Raw genomic sequence first — 16,959 nt, forward strand, 5'->3', positions numbered from 1 at the left:
AAAGAACAAAATCATAACTACAAGAAATTGAGCATATAAATGTGTATGAATATTAACTGTGAACACCCCAAGAGGGAAATAAACTCCTTCTTTACTCCCCAAACTTAATCAAGATTATATCCAAGACAAGCTAAGCTTACAGTTTGGAAGAGAAGAAAAACAAAGGATATTCACAAAGGGATGGGCTATTCAATTTCACGGTTCATCAACAAAATGTTTAAGCCATTAAGCTCAAAGTGGTTCAACTAGGGATAATTTTCAACAGGGTAAGCTCTAAAAGTTTAAACGGTCCAAGAAAATTCCTAAATCCTATCTAACTTGCTAAGCCTCCTAGGATTTTGCCTCAACAGAATTTTTAAGCCAATTCTAAAAGCTTGAACCTTCATGCATGCTTAGTTCTTCTCTAAGGATTTTGGAGTTTTCATGGTTGAATATGTGCATTAAATGGAATTCACACTCTCACTAAAATTAAGTTAGCATCAAAAGCTTTAAGAACTGACAGCTCATTTACACACAAAAATTACCACATTTCATCATTTTTTTTTTAATTTTTTAATTTTTATCATCGAGCAACCCCCAAACTTTGGCACAACACTACATTCATTGATTCCATTCAAACCTAGACTCTGGACTCTGTACAAACTACACTTAAACCACACATAGAAATTAAGAAAATAATAGAAAGTAAAACATATAACAACAAATCAAACACACTCCCCCCCCCCCCCAAACTTAGAGGAAATCAATGTCATCATTACTGCCAAACACTAACAACAAAAATAACAATAAACAAGACAGAAACTGAAAACAAACATCAAAATAAACAAAGAAAAATAACATAAAGAGCATAAACAAAAAGGGTAAAGAGAAACTCCCTCCCACACTAGTCGCTGCTCGCAGCAGCTTCTGCATCAGAATCATCGTGTTCCTAACTGCCAACCTCTTCAAGAGGGTCTAGAATATACTTTGGGAATGGAAACCAAGTGCGTAAGCCGTCAGGAAATTGTCTCTATAGTGCACCCCGAAAGGAGTCATCTCGCACCTTAGCATACTTCCAATAGGCCTGGTGATTGGCATAGATTGTATGCAGCAGGTCCATCACTTAAGTGTTCGATGGACTAACAATATGGGTCAAACTAGAGGAGGCTGGTGCTGAAGTAGAGTGACTACTTAGATGAATGATTTTCTGAATGCAAGTAGGACTAATGTCTTTACGACAGCTGGGACCAATAGAAGTAGATAAGGGCACCTCTGATGCCAAACATAAGTTAGAGATCAAGCATGGAAAGTATAATTCTCTAGCACGCTTCTGAGAGCGCTCCCTGATTTGTTGCTCAAGTATGCGCCCCACATTTATTGTTTTTCCAACCAACAAACAGTAAAGGAGCAGAGAGCACAAGAACGACAAGTGGGAGGTATGGGTTGTAGGCATGAAGCTGTACCGAATGAAATGGAACCATACTGCAGCAGCAGGGATTAAATCGCCATGCTTGCACTTATGAGCTCCTTCTTTAAGTATTTTCCACTTGCTATAAGGAGCAGTGATGACTGTCAGCACTTGGGATCTCAGTCCATGGTCCTCGTTATCTAAGAATGTTGAATAGTCATCTTCCATATCTTCTAATCCAAATAGTTGGTTAATGGCGGCAACAGAAAACGGGACAAGCTTTTTGCGCACCATAATAGTCACTTGGTCTGATGAAATAAGATTAGCATAGAACTCGCAAACCACTCCGTCATCGGGATTAGATTGTTGTTGAAAAAAAGTTGTCCAATTTGTCTGAGCTATCACATTGGCTACATAATCCGGCAAGGCGTCTAAATTAGAGCTAGAAACCTGAAAACCTCTTTCACACATCAACTGTTTAGTGGCAAAGAAATCATGGAAGCGCTGCTCAGCTTCATCAGAGTGGAATTTCTTGGGCAGCCGAGCCTTGGCAGCCGTGGAACCTCTAGTTTTCGGCATGATAACGACAATGAAACACAACAAAACCCCAAGAAATTATCACCACAGCTCTGGAACTTTACCAATAATGACACAAAATTTCAACCCCACGTTCCAAGAGTAACAAACCAACCTATAATCTTAAGTAACATTAAACCCAAAGAATCTACTCCCCACAAAGAGAACTCTCACAGCAGATCATAATCCATTTCCTTTTCTCCTCATCAATCAATATATATTTTTTATAGTATAACAGAAGATCAGCAGCTCAAAGTACCAAAATCCATGAAAAATACACAATAATTTCGGCCAAGAAGGCTAGTGTGAGCCAAAATAAAAGAGAGTACACCTAAAATATATGGCTGAACTGTAGGCCTTGGGTCTCTCAAGATTGACAGAATTGAACGAGGTGAGGTGTGGATGCCCAAGTGGGGCTTTGCTGGCCATCGGGAACGGGGAACTACGCTGACGGAGACAAGAGTAGAGCTTGCAAAGGGGCGTGGAGCGGACTGGAGCTTGGAACGCCGAAGTGTGATCTGCGACTTGGACAACTAGGCGGAGCTGAAAGGAGAGGGGCTGAGAACTCGGGGAAGGAAGGAGCACGACTGGGTTTGGGGAAGAAGAAAGTAAAGTAATTTTAGGGCTTTGATTGTGTTTTTTTTTTTTTCACATTTACCTTTTAATAAACAAATAAAACTAAAAATAGAAATTAAAAATTGAAAAATAAATAAAAGTAATTGCTTTGCTTTTTTCGATTTTTTTGTTTTTTTGTTTTTTTTACTACTAAGAAAAATAAGATAAAAATAAATAAAACTAAATGAATTGCTAAAAAGAACCCTGAGCCAGCGGATTGCTTCCTGCCATTCTTTGATCTTGCTTCAAAATGAATAATGGTCCATGCTGCGAAAATCATGAGCCTTTCTGTAGTATTCATTCCCAGACTTTTCATCATATTCTTTAGAATACTTAGAGCATTTTAGCCCAGGATTGAAGAATTGTTCTTGTCAGCTTCATATATATTTTCAATTACCCATCACACTTCTAAGTCATGCCAAAACAGAAGTTTCCACCTTACAAGCTAGCCTCAACCTCAACTTCCCTTGAACTACAAAGAAAGCAACTGACAAATAAAATGGAAATAACTGATTTTTTTTAAGTATGTACAGATATCTAGCTGCTTTAAAGATTCATCTATAAGCACAGCAGCCCTTCCAACAAAAACTTTCAAGGATCATTCAAGGTGAGTGAGGTCTTGTTGCGCTCAACCTCACCACCCCAATAATGCTTCAATCTCTGCCCATTCACCTTGAACTCACCCCCTTCATTATCACGCAATTCAACCGTTCCAAAAGGATGACTTTGATAATTGTGAATGGGCCGGACCATCTAGACTTAAGTTTTCCAGGAAACAACTTAAGTCTTAAGTTGAAAAGCAAAACTCGCTGCCCCACTTCAAATGTATGGGGTTGGATGTGCTTGTCATGCCACCTCATTGTTTTCTCTTTGTAAAGTTTAGCATTTTCATAAGAAAAAAACCTCATCTCTTTAAGTTCATCAAGTTGCAGCATCCTTTTTTCACCAGCAAGTTGCAAATCAAGATTAAGTTGTTGAAAGGCCCAATAGGCCCTATGCTCAAGCTCCACCGGTAAGTGACATGCTTTTCCAAACACCAAGCGATAAGGAGACATGCCCAAGGGAGTTTTGAATGTTGTTCGATAGGCCCATAAAGCATCATCTAACCTCTTGGACCAATCTTTACGATTTGGATTCACCACTTTTTCAAGAACACCCTTGATTTCTCTATTCGACAACTCCGCTTGGTCATTGGTTTGGGGGTGGAATGCCATTGCCACCTTATGTTTTGCATTATACTTACCAAACAACCTAGCCAACCACTTATTCACAAAATGAGTTCCCTCGTCACTTATGATAGCCCTTGGAGTCCCAAATCGAGTGAAAACCTGCTTGTGTAAGAATTTCATGACCACTTTAGAATCATTGGTGGGATAAGCAGCGACTTCCACCCATTTAGAGACATAATCCACAGCCACCAATATGTAAAAATTACCATAAGAAGGAGGGAAAGGACCCATGAAGTCAATACCCCACACGTCAAACAATTCAACCTCAAGAATATTAGTTAATTGCATCTCATTCCGCCTTGAGATATTGCCTACCCTTTGACATCGGTCACATCTAGTCACATAAGAATGAGCATCTTTAAACAAAGTAGTCCAATAGAAACCACATTGAAGTACCTTGGATGCATTGCGATTACCACCAAAATGCCCCCCACAAGGAGATGAATGACAATGAAAAAGAATGTCTTCAAATTCATGCTTAGTGATACACCTTCTAATCATTTGGTCTGCACATTGCTTGAACAAATAAGGCTCCTCCCAAAAGTAAGACTTCACATCATGCAAGAATTTCTTCCTTTATTAGCTTGTCAACTCTAGAGGCATCACTCCACTAGCCAAATAATTAACAAAATCAACAAACCAAGGGAGCTCATGAGAATGGTTGACCCCAAACACTTGTTCATTGGGGAATGTTTCTTTGATGGGGACAAGAGAGTTGGAATCTTCTTCACGCTCCATTCTTGATAAATGGTCAGCCACTTGATTTTCTACCCCTTTTCTATCTTGAATCTCAACATCAAACTCTTGAAGCAAAAGCACCCACCGAATCAATCTTGGCCTTGCATCCTTCTTGGCAATCAAATACTTTATGGCTGAGTGATCGGTGTAGACAATCACTTTAGTTCCCACAAGATAGGAGCGAAACTTGTCAAAAGCAAAGACAATAACTAGTAGCTCCTTCTCAGTTATAGTGTAATTCAATTGAGCTCCTGTCAAGATGGAGCTAGCAGAATAAATAGAGTGAAACACCTTGTTCCTTCGCTGCCCCATCACAGCCCCAATGACATAATCTCTAGCATCACACATCAATTCAAAGGGAAAACTCCAGTCCGGTGCAACAATGATAGGGGCTGAAATTAATCTCTTTCAACTCTTGAAAAGCCTTCAAACATTCTCCATCGAAATGGAAAGGTGTATCTTTCTCTAAAAGATTACAAAGTGGTTTGGAGACCTTAGAGAAGTCTTTGATGAACCTTCTATAGAAACTGGCATGCCCAAGAAAGCTCCTAATGTTCTTCACTGAGTTAGGAGGTGGTAGCTTCTCAATAACTTCAATTTTCACCTTATCAACTTCAATCCCTTGCTTAGATACCTTATGCCCCAAAACAATACCTTCCTTAACCATAAAGTGACACTTTTCCCAGTTAAGGACTAGGTTTGTATCTTCACATCTCTTCAACACCTTAGACAAGCTATTCAGACAATCATCATAAGAATCCCTGAAGACTGAAAAATCATCCATGAACACCTCTAGAAACTGCTCAACCATGTCAGTAAAGATAGCCATCATACATCGCTGAAACGTAGCAAGAGCCTTGCACAAACCGAAGGGCATTCTTCTAAATGAGAAAGTACCATAGGGGCAAGTGAATGTAGTCTTGTGCTGATCTTGTGGGGCCACTGCTATCTGATTGTAACCAGAGTACCCATCAAGGAAGCAATAGTACTCTCTCCCAGCAAGTCTGTCTAGCATTTGATCAATGAAAGGAAGAGGGAAATGATCATTCCTAGTGGCCTTGTTTAGCTTCTTGTAGTCCATGCAAATCCTCCATCCAGTCACAGTTCTAGTAGGAATCAACTCATTGTCTTCATTCTTCACCATTATGATCCCACCCTTCTTAGGTATACAGTGTACAGGACTCACCCATGAACTATCAGAGATAGGGTAAATAATGCCAGCATCCAACCACTTGATGATTTCTTTCTTTGCTACTTCCTTCATGATAGGATTTAGTCTTCTTTGCCCCTCAATAGAACATTTGTCACTGTCTTCAAGCAAGATCTTATGCATACACAGAAAAGGACTAATACCTCAAATATCTGCAACAGTCCACCAAATGGCCTTTTTGAACTTTCTCAACACGTCAAGCAACTTTTCTTCTAGATCATGACTCAACTCCGCTGAAATAATGACAGGTAAAGTGGATGACGGACCCAAGTAGGCATATCACAAATTTGATGGCAAGACTTTCAACTCCAACTCAGGTGGCTCTTCAATGGATGGTTTAGGAGCTTTGAACTCCCTAGACGACAACTCCAATGAATCAAATCAGCTTCTTGTTCTTAACCCTTGAGAATTAGCCTCCAACCAAGCTAAGTTCTCCTCCTCATCTTCATCATTGTGTGAATCAAACAAAAATAACCTCTCTAATGGATCATCAACATTACTAGTCTCAAACTCCCTAGATGCCAAAGAATCTGCCACTGAAACCACTGAGCATTCCTCAACCTCATCAGAAAATCTCATAGCCTTAACAACATTAAAAGTCACCTTTTCATCTTGGACTCTCATAGTAATCTCCTCCTTCTACACATCTATTAAAGTTCATCCTGTAGCAAGAAATGGCCTCCCCAAGATAATGGGCACCTCTCTGTCCGCCTCATAGTCTAGCACAATAAAATCAGTAGGGAATATGAATTTGTCTACCCTCACCAATATATCTTCAATCTTCCCATCCAGATGAGCAAGGGATCTATCTGCAAGTTGAAGAGTAATTGTAGTAGGCCTAACTTCTCCAATTCCCAACTGCTTGAAAATAGACATTGGCATCAAGTTAATGCTGGCACCCAGATCGCATAGAGCCATCCCAAAATAAGTGTCTCCAATAGTACAAGGAATAGTGAAACTCCCAGGATCCTTCAACTTTGGTGGCAATTTGTCTTGCAGAAATGAACTACACTCCTTGGTTAGAGCCACGGTTTCAAACTCTCCTAACCTTCTCTTCCTTGTAAGAACATCTTTCGTGAATTTCACATAGTTAGGAATTTTCTCAAGTGCCTCTACAAGTGGGATGTTGATATGCAACTAGTTCAACATATCTAGAAATTTCTTGAATTGCAAATCCAACTTTTGCTTCTGAAAAAGTTGGGGAAATGGAAGTGACTACTTTGAAATTGAGCTGTCTGGGTGCTGATGGTGTGGCATTTCTGTAGCAATCTGGGCAGAGGCAAATTTTTGTACACTAGGAATTTCAGCATCTTTTTTAATTTCCTCATTTATTTGGATTGAAGAGGGCTCACCCTCGTACCCAGAATTTGTCTTGGAATTCTCCAACTCCTTCCCACTTCTCAAAGTGACGGCTTTACAATGTTCTTTGCTCACATTTCTTGGATTCTCGGTGTCACTTGGTAACATACCATGGGGTCTATTTCTAAGTTCATTAGCTAGTTGCCCAACTTTGTTTTCCAAGTTTCTTAATGATGATGCTTGGCTTTGGATCATGGCTTCATTCTTCACTATATACTCCTTCAACATGTTCTCAAGAGAGCTAGATTGCATTGCTTGTTGTTGTGGCCTTTGTTGTGATGCTTGTGGGGGATAACCCAGTGGGAAATTTGGTCTTGGAGGCATAGAAGAATTGCTAGGGCCAGACCCTTGATTACTCCACAATAATTTGGGATGTTGCCTCCATGATGGGTTGTTAGAATAAGGGCCATTCGTATTTTGATTCCCCATGTAACATACAGCTGCTGGATTGGAAGGACAGTTGTCAAAAGTATGACCCTCACCACAATACACACAAGAAATGTTCTCCGTGGGCCCCATTTGTGTCCCTGTAGGCTGCCCCATTGAATGATTCATTCCCATGTTCATTGTCTTGAGCATATTCGAAATAGAGGAAACTTAGGCTGCCAAAGAAGTAATGGCATCTACCTTATGAATACCAGCCACCTTTCTACCTGTAGCTAATCTAGTAGTGAGCCACTGATAGTTGTTGTTGGATATCCTCTCAAGGATTTCATATGCCTCATTATAGGACTTAGCAAGAATGAATCACTGATAGTTGTTGTTGGATATCCTCTCAAGGATTTCATATGCCTCTCAAGGAGTATGGGAACAACTTTAGTCTCACAGCATCCTATGTAACTCCAGACAGCTTGAATGAATCACTCACTTCAATGAACAATCGAAGATCAAGGTGAGGATCCTCTGTTGGCATCCCACTAAACTGGCCCACAGTTTGAAGCATCTTGAACATGACTGGCTTCAATTCAAACTGTGCGGCATGAATTTCTAGTCTAACGATGCCCGGATTGAGCTCATTGAAGAGGGGGGAGCATACTGCCTGATATCACGATCTCTGTCATCAGCCACAATCATTGCATTTTGCCCATTATTGGCAGCTACTCCCCCTTGAACTACTCTCTCTTGAGAAGCTCCTGCTTGATTTGTTGCCCTTTGAGCGGTTCCCTATTGAGCTCCTTGCTCAGCATCAATCATCACTACTCCCCTTTTTTATTTTTGTGTCTTTCGCCTTCTTCTAAATGTACGTTCGATTTCTGGATCAATGGGAAGTAGTTCAGGGTTTTGATTCTCGTTTATACACTGTGTAAACCTGAAATTGCACGAGAATTACCCAAGTTAGCACAAAAATAAATTAAACCAAGTTGCGATATACTTAATTTCACAATAAATGACTTTAAACAATCCCCGGCAATGGTACCAAAAACTTGGTGAGGTAAAATAGATACTAAGTGCAAATGTACACTGTCAACAAGTACTAAGGTGATAAGAACCCAATATTTTATCCACAATGACTGTTTTTAAGCTTAAAATTGCGAAATTAAAATCTAGCAAAATGATTAAAAATAAAAGAACAAAACTCAAATTAAATTGGAAGTTGTTTTTTTATTAATGCAATTAAAAATAACTAACAACTGAATTTAAAATCTAAATTAATGGAATGCAATATGAAAATTAATTGATAATGAAATGGTAAGCTAGGATAATTAATTCCCTCTATTATGCAATTACTGGAAAAAATGCTATGAAAATGTTGTGGCACACTAACAGTTTACTAAATAAGAATTTTAATCAAGTCCATAAGTTTCTGTCAAAATCAAATGGGTTTAATTATCTAATTGAATTATTTATGTCTAAGCCAATTTAATTTCAAGAATTTCATATCAAGCACCAATTCTATTAGATTATGCAAGGCAAAGATATATGTCTATACCCTTACAAAATTAAAATCAAAGAAATTAATCTTGCAGCATTCAAGTCTTTTGTCCAATAATTATAATCCTTTTCCGCAATCTCAATTATTTCAATCATTTACTAAAGGTGATCAAGCAATAGTAAATATTAAGCATGAAAATTACTTGAATGAATAAACCTCAATTAGCATTAAGCATAAATAGCAAAGTTCCACAATTGCATAATAAAGTTTCTTAATTATCCTAACTTTAAGAGAATTAGTTCATAGCTTCAAACACAAAATAACCTAAATTATAATCATCCATAACTCAAAATAAAATGCAAGAAAGAATTAAGATCTAAGAGAGAAGGGAAAGAAAGCAAGCCAAGAATATTGTGGAGTGTCCCCCAAATAGCCCTTCTCTTTTTGTCTTCCTCCTTAGAATCCTCTCTCCTTCTTTTCTCTTTTTTTTTCGCTTCTAAATTGGGTTTTTTTTTCTTTGTACCAGTCAGCTGCTATATTTTTTTCTATCTATTCTCTCCTCCCAAAAAGGAAGATGATGATAATCTTTAGTCACATGAGCTGGGGCTCCTCCCTCATGTGCAAGCCCTCTCTTGTCTCTTTCTCCAGCTTTTTGGACCACCAATTAATAAAAGCCCAACCTTTAACCCAAAATATATATTAATGAAATACAAAGGCCTCAATAATTTATGAAGTGGTAGACCAATACATGGGAAAATCCTTAATGCTGCCTGATCGAAATTCTGTGAAAATGCTGCAGAAATCTGATCATTTACTTCTCCACTCAAACTCTAAATCTTCTCTACAGTTTCCACTAGATCTCTTGCCCAACTTCAAAAACAAACATAGCATTTATGAGCCTCTTTTCATCAATTTACAAGCATTAACATTTAATAACTCTAATTAGCAAATTAGCAAAAACTACATTTAAAATAATTTTAAATCACTCGAGAAACACAATTTTTGCTCAAAATATTAGTTTAACAATGGTAAAATAACTCTATATCCTAGAATCTAGGGCTCAGCTTGCCCTTTTTCCCAAACCTTCTCATCCCTCACAGAGGTGAGACTCGCAAAACACGTGGTCCCCTACCTGGAACTCCACATTCCAACGCTTAGGATCAGCGTAGCTTTTCTGTCTGCTTTGTGAAGCAAGCATTCGAGGTCAGATCTTCTCGATAGGCTCATTAGTCTTCTGAACCATGTCCAGTCCCAAATACTTCCACTCACCCATCTCATCCCAATGAATGGGCGCTCTACATCTCCTCCCATATAACATCTCGTATGGAGCTACTCCAATCGTTGATTGATAACTATTGTTGTATGAAAACTCAATCAACGGGAGATACTTACTCCAAGACCCCTCAAAGTCAATCACACACGCTTTGAGCATGTCCTCCAATATCGAAGTCTTACTCCCAGATTATCCATCAATCTGAGGATGAAATGTCGTACTGAACTTCAACTGAGTTCCCATAGCCTTCTACAAACCACCCCAAAACTTGGAGGTAAAGATAGGATCCCAGTTTGATACTATGAACTTGGGAACCCCATGGAGACGTAAAATCTCCCTCACATACAGCTCCGCAAACTAATCCACAGTATAAGTCGTCTTCACTGGCAGAAAGTGAGCTGACTTGGTGTATCTGTCTACTATCACCCACATCGAGTCATGCAGCCCCACTGTCTTGGGTAAACCTCCCACGAAATCCATCATAATATCCTCCCATTTCCACTCAGGAATACCCAAAAGTTGTAGCAACCTCGCTCGTCATTGATGCTCAGCCTTCACCTACTGACAGGTCAAACACCTGGCCACGTACTCCACCACATCCTTCTTCATCTCAGGCCACCAATACAATGTCGGAAGATCCTGATACATCTCTGTGGTACCTGGATGGGGTGAGTATGGCATAGTATGGGATTCTCCCAACTCATGTCTAATCCCCATATTAGTCGAAACACAGATCTGAACTTTATATCACAATAATCCAGTCTCTGAAATAGAATAGCCTTTAGCTACTCCAGCTAAGACCTTCCCTTTAACTTCCTGCAATTGTGCATCCACCAACTGACCCTCTTTAATCCGTTCTAGCAGGGTCGACTGTAAAGTAATATTGGACAACCGTCCCATAACCAACTTTATCCTCACTCTAGACATCTCTTATGTCGATTCTCTCGATATCTGTGTCGAGCTAAACAACTGTCCTGGGCCCCTCCGGCTCAATGCATCTGCCACCACATTGGCTTTCCCTAGGTGGTAAAGGATATCACAATCATAGTCCTTCACCAACTCCAGCCAATGCCTCTGCCTGATGTTCAGATCCTTCTGGGTGAAGAAATACTTCAAACTCTTGTGATCAGTGTATATCTCGCACTTCTCTCCATACAGATAATGTCACAACACCTTTAGTGCGAATACCACCGCTGATCATATTCCTTCAGCTGTTGTGATGCATAAGCTATAACCTTCTCATTCTGCATCAACACGCATCCCAAACCCAACCTCGATGTGTCACAATATACCACAAACTTTCCTCCCTCCAAAGGAAGACTCAACACATGTGTTATAATCAGACGTCGCTTCAATACCTGAAAGTTGTTCCCACACTTATCTGATCAGACGAACCTCAAATTCTTCTGTGTCAATTATGTCATCGGTGCAGCAATCTTTGAGAACCCTTCAACAAACCGCCTGTAATAACCCACTAATCAAAGAAAGCTCCTAACCTCTGAGGCATTCCTTGGCCTCGGCCAATCTCTCACAAGCTCTACCTTAGATGGATCCACCTTAATCCCATCTTCACCAACAATATGTCAAAGGAATGTCACTTCTAGTAGCCAAAACTCACACTTCTTAAATTTGGCATACAATCGATGCTCTCTCAACCTCTGCAAGACCTATCGGAGATGCTGCTCATGTTCTGCCTCTGATTTGGTGTACACTAGGATTTCGTCGATGAAGACAATCACAAACTGATCCAGGAAGTCCTTGAACACCCTGTTCATTAGATCCATAAATGCTGCTGTGGCATAGGTCAAATCAAATGACATGACCAGAAACTTATAATTCCCATACCTCATTCGGAAGGCCATCTTTAGTATATCCTCATCCTTGATCCTCAATTGGTGATAACCAGATCGAAGATCAATCTTCGAGAACATTGTATTTCCCTGGAGTTGATCAAATAAGTCATCGATCCTTGGTAAGGGGTACTTATTCTTGATGGTTAACTTGTTCAACTCCCTGTAGTCTATACACATCCTCGGAGTCTTGTCCTTCTTCTTTACAAATAAAGCTGGAGCACCCCATGGCGAGTTGCTAGGCCTAATAAACCCCAAATCAAGAAGCTCATGTAACTGTATCTTTAATTCCTTCAGTTCCACTAGAGCCATCCTATATGATGCCCTTGACACTAGCTCTATCCCCAACGCTAACTCTATGATGAACTGGATCTCCTTATGTGGCGGCAGCCCTGGTAAATCCTCAGGGAACACATCCAAGAACTCATGAACTAATCTAGTCTCTCCCGGCCCTGCTAGCAAAACTCTGGTAGTATCCACCACACTAGCTAGGAAACCTATACAACCTCCCTATAATAGGTCTCTAGCTCTTAATGCTGATATCATGGGTATGTGGGGTCCATGTACCACACCCACAAAAACAAAAGGATCTTCTCCCTCAGGCTCAAAAGTCACAATCTTCTCCGTGAAATCAATGGTAGCCTCATATCTAACTAACCAATCCATCCCAAGAATCATGTCAAAATCCTCCATACCTAACTCAATCAAATCCACTGATAGCTCCCTACCATCAACCAATACTGGCAGTGCTCTAATCCACCTCCTAGACACCACCAGTTCCCTTATGGGCAGTATAGTCCCAAACCCCATAGTATAATACTCACTATGTCTACACAACCTATCAATTACCTTACTAGAAACAAATGAATGTGTAGCACCAGAGTCAATCAATACAGTAAAAGGAGAGCTAGCACTAGAAAGCTGACCTGTCACTACCGAGGGACTAGCCTCGGCCTCTGCCTGCATCAAGGTGAAAACTCGAGCTGGAGTAAAGTTGTCCACCTTCCCTGTTTCCTCTTTCTTCACTGTTGGGTAGTCCTTCTTTAGGTGCCCCACCACCCTGCACACATAGAAGGCCTTGGCCCAACATTCTCCCAGATGGCATCTTCTGCACCTTGTGCACTTTGGATAGCTTCTCCATGTCTCACCGCCTCCCTGGTGGGCACACTAAGCACCTTGACCCCTCATATCAGGACCAACAGCGGTCAAAGTGTCAGGTTTCTTTCTCTTCAAATCATTGGGGCCTCCGCCCCTACCAGACCCTAAATATGGAGGCACCGCCCTGCGAACCTCTCATCTCACAGTGTTCGCCCTCCAAATCTTATTCTCTGCCTCCTCAGCGGTAAAAGCCTTCTCAACAGCCTGGGCATAGGTCATCCCCCCAGGTACTATTTTAATTCTCACATCTCGGGCTATCATAGCATTAAGCCCTCTAATGAATCTATCCTGTCTAGCTGTATCAGTAGGCACTAGGTCTGGTGCGAACTTTGCAAGCATATCAAACTTTAGGGCGTATTCTGTAACTGTCATATTTCCCTGCACTAACGCCACAAATTCATTAACTTTCACCACCATGATGACAACATTATAGTACTTCTTGCTGAACAAGTCTCTGAACCCATCCCAAGTCAGAGTAGAAAAATCCCTAGTCTGTGATGTCACTTCCCACCAAATGCAAGCATCCTCTCTCAGCATATAGGTGGCACAGGTCACCCTATCATTGCCTTCCACCCTCATGAAATCTAGGAAAGAAGTAATCATACTCATCCACTATTCAGCCTTCAGTGGATCTGGTCCCCCCTCAAAGGTTGGAGGATGCTGCCTCATGAACCGCTCATACAAGGGCTCCCACCTATTTCCAATCTCAGGTGCCTAAACAGTTGGTTCCATAACAGGTGGAAAAATAGGTGCAGCACTCCCTGACAAAGCCTCCTATCTCAGAAGAAGGATTTGCTCTTTCTGACTCTGTAACCGAGCTTGCATGTCTGCAAGTATCTGCTGCCAATTCTTAGGGACTGGCAGAGGTTTGTGGCCCTAGTCATCATCTCTAGCCTTAGACCCCGTGCCGGCTAGTCTTATAGATCACCTTGGATGCATAGCTATCCAAGTTTATCTGCAATTAACGACTCGACGGTCAGACAATGATGACAGGGTAACAAATCCTTCCATGATCCACCATTGGAACCCAACCAATCACAAGAAATCAAGATGCAAACAACCATTCAAATATTCACTCACAGACAACAGCAATGCTAATAAGCATGCCTCAATATCATCAGACAGCAGTCAAGGGCCAGACATTATCAATATCTCATGCTCCCTATTAATCATGTAATAAAGCATTTGTATTTCATTCAAGCATGTAAGCATATAATCACATGTATACAATTACCAAACCTTGAGTCGAGCTTGTCTTTAGGGGCGAGTGTACATGTCCAACCAGTCTTCAAGAACCCTTAAACCTATACCACTTTAATACCAAGTTGTAATGCCCTGGATAACCAAGACCGTTACACTGTGTGTTTAAAATAGTGCAATACTTGCTAATCAAGTCATTTAATTAAATATGTGATCCTAAAGTCATAATCAGGTTAAGGTCAAAAGATTTTGGGTCATTAACAGTTAATTTCCATTAAAATAGATGTTTGACACATGGGATCCCAAAAACAGGGTTTAAAGAACAAATTTACAAACTTCCAAAAATATTTATATACGATCAAAGGCCACTCTAATGGAAAAATACATGTTTTAGGTTTCTATCCCTATATCATCCCTTGGTCGTGGTGGACGAGCAGCTGACAATGTACACTTCGCCCCCAGAGCTATCCAACTCATGATTGATCCACCTTACCCTTGCATTTACCTACACCACGTAGCACCCATGAGCCAAGGCCTAGCAAGAAAACTATAACAGCATAACATAATCAATAATGATAATCAAATAATTCACAAGATAGGTAATAAGATATTCAATGTGCCATAACATCAAGCTAACAAAAATAACCATTTATATTCAACATTTTGTCTCAATCAATACAAAAACTCAGGGTCGACTCCCTTAGGTCGTACCCTCTGTTTAACCCACTGACTCCAGCTCGCTTAGGTCAAGTCCAGTGTTTATCTAGCTAACCCCAGCTCACAGTGGCCGAGCAGCGTACTGTCTGCAAATTATCATCCCTGGCACTCTTAGGTCGTTTATTTGATGCTCACATGGCATTATCACAGTTATACAGCATATGTATTCAAATACAGGGAATCTCAGTCCCAACATAGCCACACAAGGGTGCAGTTTTCTTACCTTTGATTCCGATCGGAGATAATGGAATGGTCCTGACCACGATCCTCAGTCCTGAGCCTTGGCGATAAACCTAGTCACAGTGTCTAATGGGTAATTGTTAACTTTCAATCCAAATAAATACTTAGGAGACAAAAACTAGCCTCCGGGATCTCAATTTCTACTAAACCAGGTAGTAGAAATTGTCCAGAGTGCCTAGGTTCAAACCCTCCGAGCCTTACCAATTCTAGAAACAATTCTAAGGCTAAAATCACCAAGTGGGTCACGACTTGGCTTAGTGGGTCACGACTTTCCCCCAAGTCAGAGAGTAAATACCTAAGCCAAAGGGGGAGGCGAGTCACGACTTGGCCCAATGAGTTGCGGCGGGCCCCCAAGTCAGAGAGCAACCCAGGCCAAACAAGCCACACGTGCCGCGGTACCCTAGGGCTGGGTCGCGGCGCGCCTCCTTCGAACCCAAAAAATATATGTTTTCTCCTTCTTTTTCCCAGCCAAGAACCTCTAAACTTTAACCCAAAATTTTACCCAAACAAGCCTCACCAACCACAATCAAACTAGTTATGGATTCAAGACCTTAATTCACCTATTGAACATAAAACTACCACAATACAGACTGAACTTTCTATCCCAATTCAATGACAATTCATCATTCAATTACTCAACTTAAATCCCATTATAATAAACTAAACTCTCTAGAAAAACCAGGTTATGAACTTACCTTAACTATGGTGGAATCCACACAAGTTCCAGCTTAAATCCCTCCTAGCTTTCCCTTCTATTTTCCTTCAATTTCTAGCTCAATTCCCTAGCCTATGCTCCTTAAATTTCCCAAGTCTCAAAGCTTCAACTTCTTCAAGAGTGAGAGAGAGAAATCGTGAGAATGAGAGAGAGAGTGCTTGAGTTGTTTTTACCCCTTTCTGCCTTAATCCCAAGTAACTTTTGAGTTTATCCCTTGGTAGATAAATGACTATTTTGCCCATCCTTGCTATACTAAATCCTTTAATTATTCTAAGGGTAAATTAGTCATTTTCCCCCAGTTCCCACTAACTCCTCAAATGTTCCTAATATTTACCAATTAATCTCATCACCCAATTAACTACCAATTATTTATTCATTGTCTAATAATTCCCGACATATTCTCTGAATTCCCAAAAATACCCCTAGGCTTCACCCTAGTCAGGTATTAATCCCCGCTGTGGCTATTTCGCTAATCCGCTCACTAAGACCGCCTCGAGCTATACACAACAAATATATCCACATAATAGTGTGGTCTCAACAATTTATCACATATAATTGCATTTATGCCCTCAATGGGCCAAAATTACAAGTATGCCTTTATAAGCTATAAAGGCCCCACATTCATATCAAATACTCTCAAACATGCATGTCACGTAGTCATATAATCATATTAATCATTCATGCAACATAATCATGCATCTAAACATTTAAATCACACATATACCAATTATGCCTTCCTGGCACGCTAATCAAGGCCCTTATGCCTTATTAGTGATTTTGGGTCGTTACAACATATCACCCTATGAATCTGAACCACGA

The 16,959-nt window shown here is 40.4% G+C and overlaps 1 protein-coding gene across 1 annotated transcript; it reads right to left on the minus strand.

Moving 5' to 3' along the window:
* Positions 1–6,412: 6,412 nt before the first annotated feature.
* On the minus strand, positions 6,413–7,675 carry LOC133814813 (uncharacterized). Its single transcript, XM_062247725.1, has 2 exons — positions 7,049–7,675; positions 6,413–6,892 (listed from the first exon to the last, which is right to left on the minus strand). Exons 1-2 carry the CDS (start codon positions 7,673–7,675, stop codon positions 6,413–6,415), a joined length of 1,107 nt encoding a protein of 368 aa, XP_062103709.1.
* Positions 7,676–16,959: the final 9,284 nt, after the last annotated feature.

Source organism: Humulus lupulus, chromosome 2 (genome assembly GCF_963169125.1).
Source record: "Humulus lupulus chromosome 2, drHumLupu1.1, whole genome shotgun sequence".
NCBI classification, from domain to species: Eukaryota; Viridiplantae; Streptophyta; class Magnoliopsida; order Rosales; family Cannabaceae; genus Humulus; species Humulus lupulus.

What these genes read in the sequence shown, in the direction of transcription:
- LOC133814813 (XM_062247725.1), bottom strand. Translation starts at nt 7,675, where the DNA reads ATGGGAATGAATCATTCAATGGGGCAGCCTACAGGGACACAAATGGGG. An exon ending in AAGATGCTGAAATTCCTAGT is followed by an intron (nt 6,893 to 7,048) that starts GTACAAAAATTT and finishes ATGTTGAACTAG; the next exon opens with TTGCATATCAACATCCCACT.